Genomic DNA, 13,445 nt, shown 5'->3' with positions numbered 1-13,445 from the left:
TACATCTTAATTTATTTGATGTGCAATTTATAGCTATGCAGCATCACTGTAAACAGCCTATAACAGCTTCCTGGGTGCTCTTTTTTTTGTTTGTTTTTGGTTTTGTTGGGTTTTTTGTTTGTTTACTAGTTTGTTTTCCCCTCCCCAGTGTGTCCTCTGCTTGCAATGTCACAGTTTTAAAGCAATGGGATCCTTTTGTTATTCTTAGAATTATGCATTTCAAATGGTGTTTGATGAATTTTTCTTCATTACGATTGGTAAAGGAGAAGGGCAATAGATTAGAAGATGCCACAGCATCTGACAAAAGACCACTAGCTATTTCAAATGATTCAGATCAAATACTATATCTTTAACCTTCCCGTCTCAGGGGATAAAAATTAAAGGCCTCATTCGTTCCCTGTAATTGGCTTTGTAGAGCAGAAAATTTTTATTTGTGAGGAAAGCATTGGAAGGATGAAAATGGAGATTGACCTAATTGAATATCATTGATCCACTGATACAGGGCTGTATCTTTTATTTTTAACCAATGCACAGTCGTACCACTATCCACACCACTTTTAAAAGTGACTTAAGTGGAAGTGTAGTTTTTTTTCCAGGGCCTGGCTCTCTCCACAACAGCAATAGCACCTCTAGTAATATTATAGCATACGGGGCAGGCTGTTACCTTCTTACATGTTGGTATTCCTTTCAAGCTTCACACTTCCTCCTCAATCTCACCTACTGAAACAGAGTGAAAAATTCAAGCACTGAAACCAAGATTCTCACCCTGTCTGCAAGGCACAGAATTAGGATTTCTGTGTACAAAACTCCTCAGCAGAATGATCAGTCTGTAGAGGAGTCACAGCCAGCCATAAAGGCAACAGGCTTATGGACTTCTCAAACCAGACAGGTACCTTGCCCTGCCACCTTATGCCAGGTTCCAAGGAGTTCACTGTAACGGAGCCTGAACAACACAAAGATCAAATTGGGATGAGTAAACTAATTCATTTCATGAAGTAGTGACTTGAATAGAGCATTCTGTAACAAAGTCTTTTGAAAGTTTCCTGATTCTCCCCCTTCAGTTTTGGCATAAAGTAAGACATGCGATGCTTGTCAATGCTTCTGTACACCCAACCCTTTCTCTATGTCAAAATGTCTTACAGCAACTCTTCAACAGTTTCTGTACAGCACTCTAGACATGTCAGAGGAGCAAACAAAGTTATCAATTTCCATCTTGAAGAAAATCTGTGGAGAGGCTAATGCATAGCCAGGAGTCCGTGTATGTCAGGAAATTAATCTTATGATGGAAGCTCACAGATATCAGGCATGTCAGTCTCTCCCAGAAGGTTTGAAAGGCAATAATTACTACTATTTCACACCACAGCTTAGTAGTCACATTAACCCCATACTTCATAATTTCTACCATGCACCTGCAGAAACAGGGAACTAGACCAGAAACACCCTCCAAAGCGTGCAAAGATTCTGCCTTTACCTGCAATAGTTCTGAGTTATTCTCCCTTACAGGAGGGAACAAAAAAAATCTGCTGAGTTGCTGACAGCACTTATGGCATGCTGTGCCTAGGATTTATCTTCTACTTAACAAAAAGCTTAGAAAGAGAAGAATATCACAGGAGGACAGACAGAAGGCAAGAGAAAGTCAGCCTAATGTCTCCAACCTCTCCCCAAGATGTATCCTCAAATCTGACAACTAACTTAAAAACAGAGTCTGCCCATTTAACTGAGCAGACCCTTTGTCCTTCTCTCCATTAAAAGTTGACTATGTCATCTTCAAAATATACAAGATTTGGTGATGAGATCTCTGCAACTGCAGGGACGCACCATATCCTCTCACATAATATCCTTTTAATGCCCTACACAGTGACAGCAGACTTAAAAAAATGGATGTTCTACAATGCTATCTAAGTTCAGTTCTGGTTTAGGGTCTTCTTTCAGCTTTGTTTTTTTGAAGGTGGGTGCGAGTTTTTACACTCATCAAGGTAACAAGGTAATACTCTGATTTATTTGGTCTAAGAGATTCTTAAGAGTACTGAGTCACACTTGCTGCAGTAGAGAAGTCATCTACTGGCCATCTCTCCTTTATTCCCTCCAGTCACACCCTACATGGTTGTGCAGTCCAATTATACTCATTTGTTGGTGTCTGGTTGGTTGTTGGTTTGAGGGCTTTTTTCAGATGCTGATGAAAGACTGAACCAATGAAAAAGATGAACAAATGCAAAATTTGACTCATAATCAGGTGACATTAAAAACAAACTCTTTGAAACTTAGTTACGAAGAGCTGAGCTGCAATGAAACAACTGGACTATGCTTTGAGGAAAAAAAACCCACAAACACACAAGAAACCAAACATTTTTCAGTTTTCAAAATGAAACTATATATAAGGGTGAATATAGTTGGTCAATAAAGGGAGTACGAGTATTAGCAAATGGAAAAATAAGACAGTTGCTTCCTATGGGAAAGAAACAGAAGTTTTCTGGTAGCAGAATTCAGAGGAAAAGGAAGACTGATGCTACATAGCCCAAGTCAGATTTTAAGAGGTGCAATCCATACACTCCTTTGGAAGGAGTTTTGTATGTCTCCCTTGATTATCAGAGCTCAGTAGACAATGTGGTAAAGCTTGCTTACAGCATCAGCTGCCATTCCTCAACTTGTTTCAACACCTAAGGCATGCTCACAAGTAGCTGGACCACCTTTCAAAGCACCAGAGAAATACCCATTATGAGCAGAGCCAGAGCACTCAGGGAAGCTCTTCCAGTCGCTGAGCTGCTTGTCTGCATTTGTCTTGTCCACACAAAAGAGCCAGTCATGGTCTAAACAGCTCGTGCTGCCACAAAAGCATGCTCTGGTGCAGGACTATTCCATAAGCTTCTGCCAAGCACCAGAGATGTACTCAGTGCAAAAGTCTCAGTGGCCACCAGGATATATACAAGAGCACCATTCTCCCTCCACCTTTTCCCTTAGGGTGGTCACAGAAGTGTTTTGGTTCACTTGATGCTAGGCCTTCCAGTAAAGCTTTGTTTCAGAGTGATGTGTTGAGCAGCACCAGAACTGCAGATGTCAGAAGGGTTACCAATATGACACAGTCAGAAATGCAAGTCTTAAAGAAAGCAAAATAAAGGAGACTATCCCATGCAGATATGTCCACAAACATACCACTCCTGTTTGCCCTGAAGACATTAAGTCTAATAAATTGACAAGAAACTGCTTCATGGAGAAAGAAGGGGAAAAATATATATATATGTGTGTCTGTATATTTATATGTATATGTGTGTGTGTGTATATATATATATATATATGTATAAAAATCAGTGTGAACAATGGTAAGAGGCATAAATGCATGAGCAGACAATATGCCCAAAGTGTAACAAATTTTAGATGGTAAGCTACCTCATGCTTACTTGCCCTTTAAGGCAACAGGTAGAGAAGAACACAAGGCACCAAAAGAGCCACAAGCTTCTCAATCACACTCAAGGAGTTCAGAGTTCAATATTTGCAGAATGTTTCTCCACACAAATCTTGACTCTTTAGCTACTTCCAAGGCATGATCAGAAAGCAGGTTCACTTTCCTAAACTTCTCCCATAGCACAACAGAGAGTGCATAGGAGTAGCAACAGAACAAGGAAAAGGGCAGCAGCAAACTAAAGTTAAAACCACACATCAAGATAAGAACTTAAGTTCCAAAAATTGACAGGAAGGCATCAAAGGCAGCACTGGGAGAGTGGCAGGGCATGTGCATAAGTGAGACAGGACAAGAACAGAACAGAAGAATGCGGATGAGCTCAATGGACAGAAGAGCATAAGAAAGAAAAATACAGTAAATGGGAAAACCAGCATAAAACAAATAAAGATGGCAAGAGAGTGAACCAACAACGAAATACAATCAATTGCAAGAAAAACAGCAGTCAATACCAGACTGCACGAAGATGGCAATCCATTAACAATCAATTACAGTGAAACAGCAATAAGATGCAGTCAGTAAAAAGACCAGCTGAATGAACTATTCTTTTCCACCTGTGTAAACTACAATTTGCTCTACCCAGTTACTATTTTGTAATCATTCATTCGATTAAATTAAACCTGTGTCTGTTCTATACATAACTGCAGTATTTATGAGACATGCCATACTTAAACGTGAGGTGGGGGGTTGCTCACAAGGTTTTCGTGTAAGCATTTGAGAAAGAGATTCTTATGCCATCATGTCTGCACTTAGCAACCTGTATCAATTCATTCCCATATATTGGAGGCAGGGGCTGCTGCTTGTTTCTTTGAGAAAATAAGACCACAAAGATGAAGAGGAAGACAACTGGTGGAAATTCACTCGTGTTCTCCGCCACAAACATCTGCCACGCTGTGTCCCAGGAACACTGTCTGTAAGGCTTACTGAAGTCCCGATAAAACCGCAGGGAGTTTCCCTTTTCATGGGTCCACATTCATGACACTAAGAGTAGAGCCATCTACCCTCCTCCAGCAGTGGAGTAGGTTACGATACTGCTGCTGCAACTTCGCCTGAAGAATTCTCCTCCTGCCTGTGAAGACTGACATGCATTTCATAATCGCCTCCACGTTCACACTTAAGGGACACTGGGATGCAGCGGATCACAGGACAGTGTGGCTGCAATTTATAACTACCAGTTTCCAATGCTGGCCAAAAAGAGACATCAAAGAACAGTACTCAACCACCAGCAGCAAGCCTATATTTACCTACTGTAAGTTCAAATTTGCTGCATTTAGTATAAAACTATGACATTTAAGGGGCTACCTTACATTCGGCAAGCAAGAGATCCCTAGGTACTGTTTATCCTATCGCTTTTCTGCAGGGAAGCATTGGATGCAAGTATTAAACTTAGTCTTTTCTTGGGTACCCAGGTTAGAAAGACATTATTTCATTAAAGGGGCTTCTATCTGATGTTTTAATTCAGCCTCACAAGAAAACAACATTGTAGGGCTTAAATAGAAGGTCTCTTACCTCCAGAGCAGACAACTTTTTTCCACAGCAAAGACATATCTGCTATTGTGTAAACTTACTGTTGTAAAGATACTAATTAATAGAACTGATGCACTGTGCCAAGGAAACTTGAGCAGACAGCCTTGGCAGCAGTGCATACACTGGTTTACCACAGAGAGAGAAATACAAAAGTTTTTAATGAAAGAAGGCAAACGCAAAGATAATAGCTTTCATTTTGCTACAGCATTGCAGAAGGAAACAATCAGTTTCCAAAGGACTTCTCCAAGTTATAAACTAGCAAAGGCCCTGCGATTTCAGAGATAAAAGCTCCTGGTTTGTCCTCTCAAGTAACTGGCGATCAATCAATGCAGCTAATTAAAGCTTGGTTTAGTTTGAGAAGCTAACAGAAACAGGATATGATACAATACCTTTATAATCTGTTTGACAGCCAGCAGACAACTGTTTATGCTTTGTACATTAAACCCAGTTTCATTGAACTTTACTGCGCTACAAAGCTTTTGGAGGGCAAGTTTTAGTTATTCAAAGCTCCATGTCCATCACTTTGAGAACACAAGTTTTTCTCTCACAGAAGAGAGATACACACACCCCACTGCTCGTACAGCCATGAAACAAGCCCTTCCACATCCAGCTGTATCCGCCTACACTTCAAATACTTTTGTCCAAACTATTTCAGACTGCTGCCTAGTTTGGTGTGGGGCAGGGCAGCAGCGGCCCTAGAAATATAGGGAAAGGTAAAAAGATTTGATAACTCTTTCAATAACTTAAACTTGCCTGGATCAGACATTAGTACTTTAAAACAATACAACAAGCCAAGTCATTGCTCTGCTGTGTGAAATACAGTCCTTTCCATTGGCTCTTGGAGATCTGATATCCTAGGCTCCTTAAGGCTGAAATGTTTGGGAGTTTGTTTGTTTGTTTTTTGTTGTTGTTCCTATCCCTCCCATACATTTAGGTTTGGGAGGTTTGGGATATTATAACAAGAAATTATCTTATTTTTAGTGTGTATAATCAGATTTGCTGCATTAGGGCATCTGGTTTATAGCACACACACTGTCACTAGCTTCACAGAGTTTCTAGAAAATTAGTGTCATTACTAAAGAAAAAAGCAAACAACAAAAAACACATCATTTTCTGAATACAAAAGGTGTTAGTCCTTTGGGATGCCAATTTAATCTGTATTAATTTAGATTATTGTACTATTAAGCAATTTAGAGTTTTACACCATACTAATATAATCATGAATTTCAGTAGCCTGCAAATATTAACTTTTGAAGAACCTGGCCATATTCCTTGGAAAGGAGCCCATTACCTAAAAGCCAGCCAAGTCTCATTTGATAAAAACTACAGCAAGGTGGCACAGTGTCAGACCTTGTCTGTTCACCCTTCCCTCCATTGCTTTCTACACCAGTACTGGTACATGCTGCTGTGACTTGTCTAGCACATTGTGATTGTCAAAGAGCAGGAAAGAAAACCAGCTCTGTGCAAGTTTTTGGGAACAGAAAATAGAGAAATAATAAGGAATGATGCAGAACTTCCAGCCAACCTATGTATGGAGGCATTTTAGCCCAGGTAAAGATCAGCTAATCCAGATGCAGCCTGACTCCCCGTCCTTGCTTCTGCATGGAGTCACTAGTTTCCAGGTCACTTTTCAATTTTTCTATTGTTTTTTAGCCAAGCTCTATAGCCATTTTCCAACCCTTATGACTTCTAAGGAACACAATCTACAAGACAGTGGTAATCACAAGCCTTGGTTCAGTCCTCTCAGCACTAGGGCACACAACAGAAGACAAAGTCAAAGCATGCATGGTCCTGCAAGACTGCTGCAAGAGTACAGCAGACTAATGACGCATTCAAAGCCACCCACTGACAGTGTATCTTTTCATCATGGCTTTTCAGGATTCCAAGGTAGTACTCTCTGAGAGAAATACCTGATACTAGATACCCATGGTTATAGCAGATGCTGCAGAATGAGAAGCAGCCACTGAAGGCTTCAGAAGGCTGAGCAAGTAGCAGCAACTATATGCGTCCCTAACACCTGCAACCTAAGAAGTCATGCTGACTGTTAGTTTGGAGAACAGACTAGCAACTGTATCTAAATAAGCCTAAATAACACAATATTAAGAGAGCACCAACAGCATACGCATACTTATACGGTCTAATTAATGTAAGTGTTGATATTGATGTGAGTACTTTTCTATTTCCATACAAGAGCACTTCAGATATAAGAGCTGAGGAGAGCAGGGAAAGGACTCAGGCTTGTCATTAGTCATAAAATTCTGCAATGCAGCCACATACTACCAGCTCTTGGTCATTCTACTACTTTTAATGGAGTAAGGAAGATCTAGACACTTATTAAGCAACTTCCAGTCACCCTCCATTTAAGATGATGGCAAGTATGAAGTACCACCTCACATAGAAACTCTACATTTTCTCCTTTTACACACATTCTCGGCTTCCTCTTCTCCCCCTCTTTTCTCATTTGTTTGAGGAGCTGGAGGGAGAGAGAGGAAAGATCAAAGGAAAACAGTCACAGCACCAAAAAAACAGTTCCTCCTCCAACTACATATCAAATCATTCTACCTTCCTCTCAGACATCCTCCCCATTTAAACCAGAAGACCTTGCAGCTGATTGCTGTCTCCTGGATTTTACTATCCCCTACTGTGTAATCAATGCTATTTTCAGTTTACGTTAAATATTAACTTTAACACTATTCTGAACTGAACCTGAGAAAGGACTCCTGACAGCAAAAGTCCCACACGTCTGTATACTTAGGATTAAGCAGAGTATTTTGTACATTTTCTCAGCATATGACAAGCACAATTGGTGCTCCAGACAAGTTGTCAGCTAAGACCCTCTAGTGTCAGAAGAGGCTATAAAAGTACTTTTTGGAATAATCAACACTGAAGTCCAAGGGTGACCATAGTGTTGAGACCACAGAAGCCTCTGTCTTCTCACCTCTCCCCAGTTCTACATCCAGCTAAAGGAGACCCCTTTGCTAGGAAAGGTGCTTCACTTTGACTCTCTGCCTCTGGCAGCCACATCATTAGTTTGCTCAGCAGTACAACCTCAAGCTGCTCCAGTGCCTTATCCTGTCAAATAACAAGCACCATGGATGTAGGCTCCCCACTCTCACTGGGCCACCATTTCAGTGTTTGATCATCTTCATGATAGAGATTTTCCTAACTGGAATTTTCCCTGATGCAACTTGTGCCTGTTGCTCCTTTAAAGGCTGGTTGTCCATAATAACAAGGAAAACCCACTACAAACAGACAACCCTACCAACTGAGACTTAGTTGGGAACTAAACAGATCATCTTAGTGCTGTTCTGTATAAACCTCAAACTTTTAGCACCTGAAAAGAAGCTGCACAGGCAGTAAACTTGGTCCATCATCAGCTTCACTGTCCCTCGCTTCACCTCTGCAACCCACAACCTCAGCTTCCCGTCCGTCCTTGCTCTCCTTACAGCAGCACTCCCCCACAACCCCACAAAATTGTGGTCAGCCTTCTCTGTCCATCCTTCCCTCACCCACTCCCTCTTCCCCATTGCCTCTCGATGCTCTTGACCACGAATTCTACTTTGGTTTCCCAGCCTCGCTCTGTGCGGGTCACACAGCCCAGCTCCTGCCCGAGCAGCCTCCGGCCGAGCCTGCCGCTGCTCAGGGCTCTCCCATGACACGGCTCGTCAGCGCTGGCAGCTCCACCGCGCCCACGGGGCCCGCGAAACAAGAGGAAAACCCAGCAGCCTCAGTTGCTTCACCTGGTCGCCGCCAAAGGAAGCATTAAAGCATTTCGCCCGGCGTTTTGGGGAGGTAGCGGTGAGATGAGCCGCCCCGGCAGACCCTGCCCCGTGCCTCCTGCGGAGCATCACCCTCCGCCTCGCCCCCTGCTAAGTTTCAGAAAAGGGGGGTCCCACCCGCTCCCCCTCCAGCCGACTCCCTACCCACCGCCACGGCCCCGCTCTGTTTTTCCCACGGTCGTCTGACATGACAAACAAGCGTGTTATTTCCCGTGGCGGGGAGGGAGCGTTACCTCGAGGGCAACGTCCTCGCAGTGCCCGCGTCTCCGCTTCTTTCCCCCCTTCGCTCGCCTCAAACCCAAACTCGCAGTGGGGCCCACGCGCGGAACGTCCCCGCGCCGCAACCCCACGTCCCCGGTGGCCGCTTGTTCTGCTGCAAGTGTCGACGCGAGCACCCAAAAAGTAACGGATTTAACTTCCAGCTGGTCCTCGAGGGGCACCCGCAGTTCCCCCGCACCCCCCTCCCGCTCCGCGGCGCGGAAAACCGCGGCGGAGAGCAGCCCCCGCCCCAGCGCTGACGGGAGGGGGAAATAACCTCGGGACGCCGGGCCGGGCAGCGGCGGGGGTACCGGTACGTCCGCAGCACTCACCCGCCTGACGGGGAGGGACCTTCCCGCAGCGGCCAGCAGCAGGACGGCGAAGCCGAGCGGCGCCGCCGGCGGGGAGAAGGGCATGTCCGGGGCAGCCCCCCATGCGCGGGGGCCCAGCGAGGCTCCGGCTCCCGCGGAGGTTCCGCGGCAGGGGACAGAAGCGCGGCGGCAGGCGCCCCGGCGGCCGCTTTTGTAGCGGCGGCGGAGGCGGGGACGGGGCCGGCCCAGGTGCGGTGCGGTGCGGCCCGGCCCCGCGGCGGCCGGCGGTGCTGGGGCTCCGGGGGTCGCTCCGCGGTGTGCGGGGCGGACGCGCTGGGGGCTGGTGTCGTCAGCGCGAAGGACTGTTTCGGGGAGGGGAAGCAAAAAGGAAGAAAAACCGAGAAAAGTCGTTTGCCATCCTGACCCCCAGCTCTTCAACTTCTTTTGTTTTAGTCTGACTTTGTCCAGGCTTGAGCATCTTGGTGGCCTTTGTGCTGTTCGTGACGTCCACGTTTTATTAGTTTTTAATAACAGTAAATGCAATTATCCATTTGTAACATGAATTTGCAGAGCTGCACGTCAGATTAGAGCTTGGTTTCTAAATTAAAGCCAGGGCACGGGTCAGTCCAAGCAGTAGGGTGATGTGTCAAATTGGAGGGTTTAGTAATCTTATTTGCCTAGCAAAAGGATCCTCTGAATTTGTTTTGGACTAGGTTTATATTATTGTGCTTACTTATTCGCTTTGCACTGACTAGTAAAACTAAACCCTCAATAAATCATGTATATTGGGTGAGGTTATACACCAGAATCTGGAAGGAGAAAGCACACAGAACCTACCAGATCTAGAAGGAAATATCAAAACTGAACTGGGAACTGGGGTAAAGATTTCACATTGGTCTGTTAGATACTACTGGAATATAAAGAAGTTAATAACTTAAATATTAATGTTGTATATTAATTTCAGATACAGCATTAGGTTGATGCTTTGGCAATGTAACTAGTCAGAGAATCAATGCTGTGAGATCATGAAATTCTTCAGCGCGTGAATTGCCGCAACAGCATTTACATCTCAACAGCTAACTCCAGGCAGAAAAAATTTGCCACAATGTTTTGGTTGACTGAAGGCCGATAAGATACTTCCTTCAACTTTTCTAAAGCAAAAGAAAACAAAGACTGAAGGAAAAAAAAAATTACTTCCAGAGAGGAGAGAATAAATATACATTTTGAGTTGCTAAAAGAGATGATTCCTGAAGACCCCAAGTTAGTTGATGATGTCAGATGATGTTTCTTGCATTGCTATTTTTTACTATTCCAGTAGAATAAATACTCTTCATATAGAAAAAGATGTCTGCTGCAGATATTGATGAAGACTTAGGGAGCTGTTAGGAGGAATGAAAAATAAAGATCTAATTGAAAATGCATGTTCAGCCACAGTAATATTACTTGAAACAATGAAAAGACTGTGATTATTAGAGAAATCAGATTTAAAAGATTTAAACCATAACCAATGTTTGCTTCAAAGGTATGAAGATAATGAGACAAGGAAAAGCCTACTTATTTTGCCTGAGTCTGTATTTTACTGTGTGTGCGCACTAAGACAAATTACACATAGATCTAAGAAACTTCTGTAAAAAACTACATTTCTGTTATGTGGAGTTATCACATATCCTTGAAGGAAGCAACCAGAAAGCATCTGCAATACCAGACTACTTATAATAGAAACATGACTAGGAAAAATAACAGTTTACTGTTAACTGTTTTGTATGGTTTGACTCTCCTGAACGGCTAAGAGAAGCCACGGCTCTAGCCTGCTTATACCTCACAGGCATCTTTTACTTGAAGCCCAACACTTGATCCCATTTGGAAGTACCTATGGGCTGGCCTTACCTCTTGGCACCTGAAGACCCTGCATGTTACATCTGCTTTCAGTAAATGAACAAAAACACCAGGCAACTCAGCAAAAGCTCCTCCAGCTTCCTTTGAGCCAGGCAAGAGGAACCTTTATGTAAAGAGAAAGAAACCTCTTCCACCTGCACAACACCACCAGCCTTAGCAGGGTGCACCTATTTCACAGGCAAATCTCTGCTGCTTTCTATTGTTTCTTCATCAGGCTTTTAAATTAAGTTTTCTAGGTGGGATTTCTGTTCCCAAGGTGCCTGCCAGCACTTGTGTGTAGCAGGGGGGCAGCTGCTTTCTCAAGAACTGAACAGACTCATGTCTCTGTTGAAGTACCTTATCGGGGCTATGAGGGTGACATATATCACTTCAGAAGCAGAGGTATTACTTTGGAATAATTCTGTGTTCCAGAAATAATCAAAGGTGACTTTTTAGGTATGATGGCATCATATTGTAGTGTCATCTATGTTAATGTTTTTGGAGGGGAAAAGAAATGGATCAGAGTAAGCTCTGAACAGGCCTATTTTCATTGTGCCCATCAAGAGGCTATTATCAAATTTCAGAAGACTGAACAAATCCTGTTGAGTTAGATCACTATAATAAAAGAGAGGTCATTTTCCTAGAGATGGAAAGGTATTTGTCCAATAAATTACAATCTTTTTGAAGGAGAAATACTGATTAATGTTGTCTATAAAGCCTGGGTCTGCTGGATTTTTGTAATATTTATTCATGGTTTTATTAATACTAAAATTTAACTTGATCTTTTATCAGTGTTAATGTAAGAAAAGAACAGTTTGAAAACAGCCAAGCAAAGCATTAAAATGACACTATCCAAATTTGAAAGGAGCTGGGTCTTTTCCGTTTGAAAAATGCAATGCAATAAGTTGAGTAAGCTTTGTTCAATTAGGAATAGTGTTTGTTGAGGCAAACACATCTTTTTTCTGTAGCTGAAGAACTGAAAATGCTATTTAAAATGCAGGACTTCTCTCTTGTTCCTTTATCCCTAGGCTGGAGCAAACCTCCCAGATGTATTAAGATGAAGCTACCTTGCAGTTACACTGCAACATAGGGATTATTGTATAATCCTATGACCATTGAGCATTATTAATGCAATTTACTATATTTTGAAGGCAAACCTGCATTTTGAAAAATTCAGTGTCTCTTTTAATAACCTCCCAATGAGAGACAACGCCTTCGCAAGGGTTCAGGCTCCGCTGTCTTAAAACTATGACCACAGGCCTCATGTATGCAGAAAGTAACATCCCTGTCCCACATGAGACCAAATGCTTTGTCTCTGAAACTTTCTAAAGATAAAAATCTGTTTCATGGCAAAACTACGTGTTTCTGCTGTGACATTTGCTGAGTGACTGACGTTTTCCTAAGCTGCCTTTGGCAGTATCCTAAAGAATTTTGTCTGTTTTCAGTGCAAGTTATGCACTTTATTCTTCTCCATGATCAGTAATTACTCGCTTTTATAAACATCATATTTTATAATAAGTTTCTCTGTGGGATAGAGACATACAATTCTTGAAAACAACCGCAGTGCAAATAGATCTAAACTCTTAGTGAGATTTTGTTCCTTTCTATCTTGTATATGTATATTTGAAGTTGTAGGGCACAGTGTTGCTGAGATTTGGGAAATTTTATTCCTTTCTACCTTGTATATTTGAAGTTGCAGGGTACAGGGTTGCTGAGATTTTGAGAGTGAAGTGTTTTACCTAAACTCAGGATTTATTTGAAAAATGGAGGAAGTTGCCACCCTGTACAGTGGCTGAGTAAGAGTTGCCCCTCTGCCTGAAAGGCTCTTAGCTATTTACTTGTGTGTTTTCTAACTCTAGTGTGCTGCAGCAGTGAATACACTTTGGCTCATATTTTTTTTTCTTCACAAAGCCAGGAGGAACTGTCAGTAAAGATCTTTCCAAGCTCAATAATATTTAAAGTATCTGAGCTGAGGCCCAGCACTTATGAAGTTATTCAAATATATCACTTATAAATTTGAACTATGTATTTAGGAAATGAAGCAGAAGAATTTTAGTGTTGAAACATTGAACGTGGATGGTGTTTGCATTATTTTAATTTGTGTAGATACCTGCTTAACTGAAGTAAAAGTTCATTTAAGCTAAAGCCTTCTGTAGGCTTCATGGAACAAAAAAAAAATAGGTAGCTCTGAGTAGTATTATGCTAATAAGAGTTAGAAACACATAAGCTACAACTGTGATT

At 42.5% G+C, this 13,445-nt stretch overlaps 1 protein-coding gene across 5 annotated transcripts in view; it reads right to left on the bottom strand.

Annotated features, from left to right (window-relative positions):
• Positions 1 to 9,584, bottom strand: part of GLP1R (glucagon like peptide 1 receptor) — an 89,171-nt gene extending 79,587 nt beyond the window's left edge. For 2 of the 5 annotated variants that reach the window (XR_010471546.1, XM_065058157.1), the window contains exon 1: positions 9,351 to 9,583. Coding sequence is in view for 2 of the 5 variants with exons in the window: in XM_065058157.1 (XP_064914229.1) it covers positions 9,351 to 9,434 (84 nt within the window). In the remaining 3 variants the exon portion in view is untranslated. Of the gene's footprint in view, positions 1 to 8,993; positions 9,128 to 9,350 lie in introns of those variants that run through there. The other 3 variants (XR_010471547.1, XM_065058156.1, XM_013367424.3) reach the window with 3 other exon arrangements.
• Between the last annotated feature and the right edge of the window lie 3,861 nt (positions 9,585 to 13,445).

Source organism: Columba livia, chromosome 3 (assembly GCF_036013475.1).
Source record: "Columba livia isolate bColLiv1 breed racing homer chromosome 3, bColLiv1.pat.W.v2, whole genome shotgun sequence".
NCBI classification, from domain to species: domain Eukaryota; kingdom Metazoa; phylum Chordata; class Aves; order Columbiformes; family Columbidae; genus Columba; species Columba livia.
This window is presented reverse-complemented; position numbering and strand designations above follow the sequence as displayed.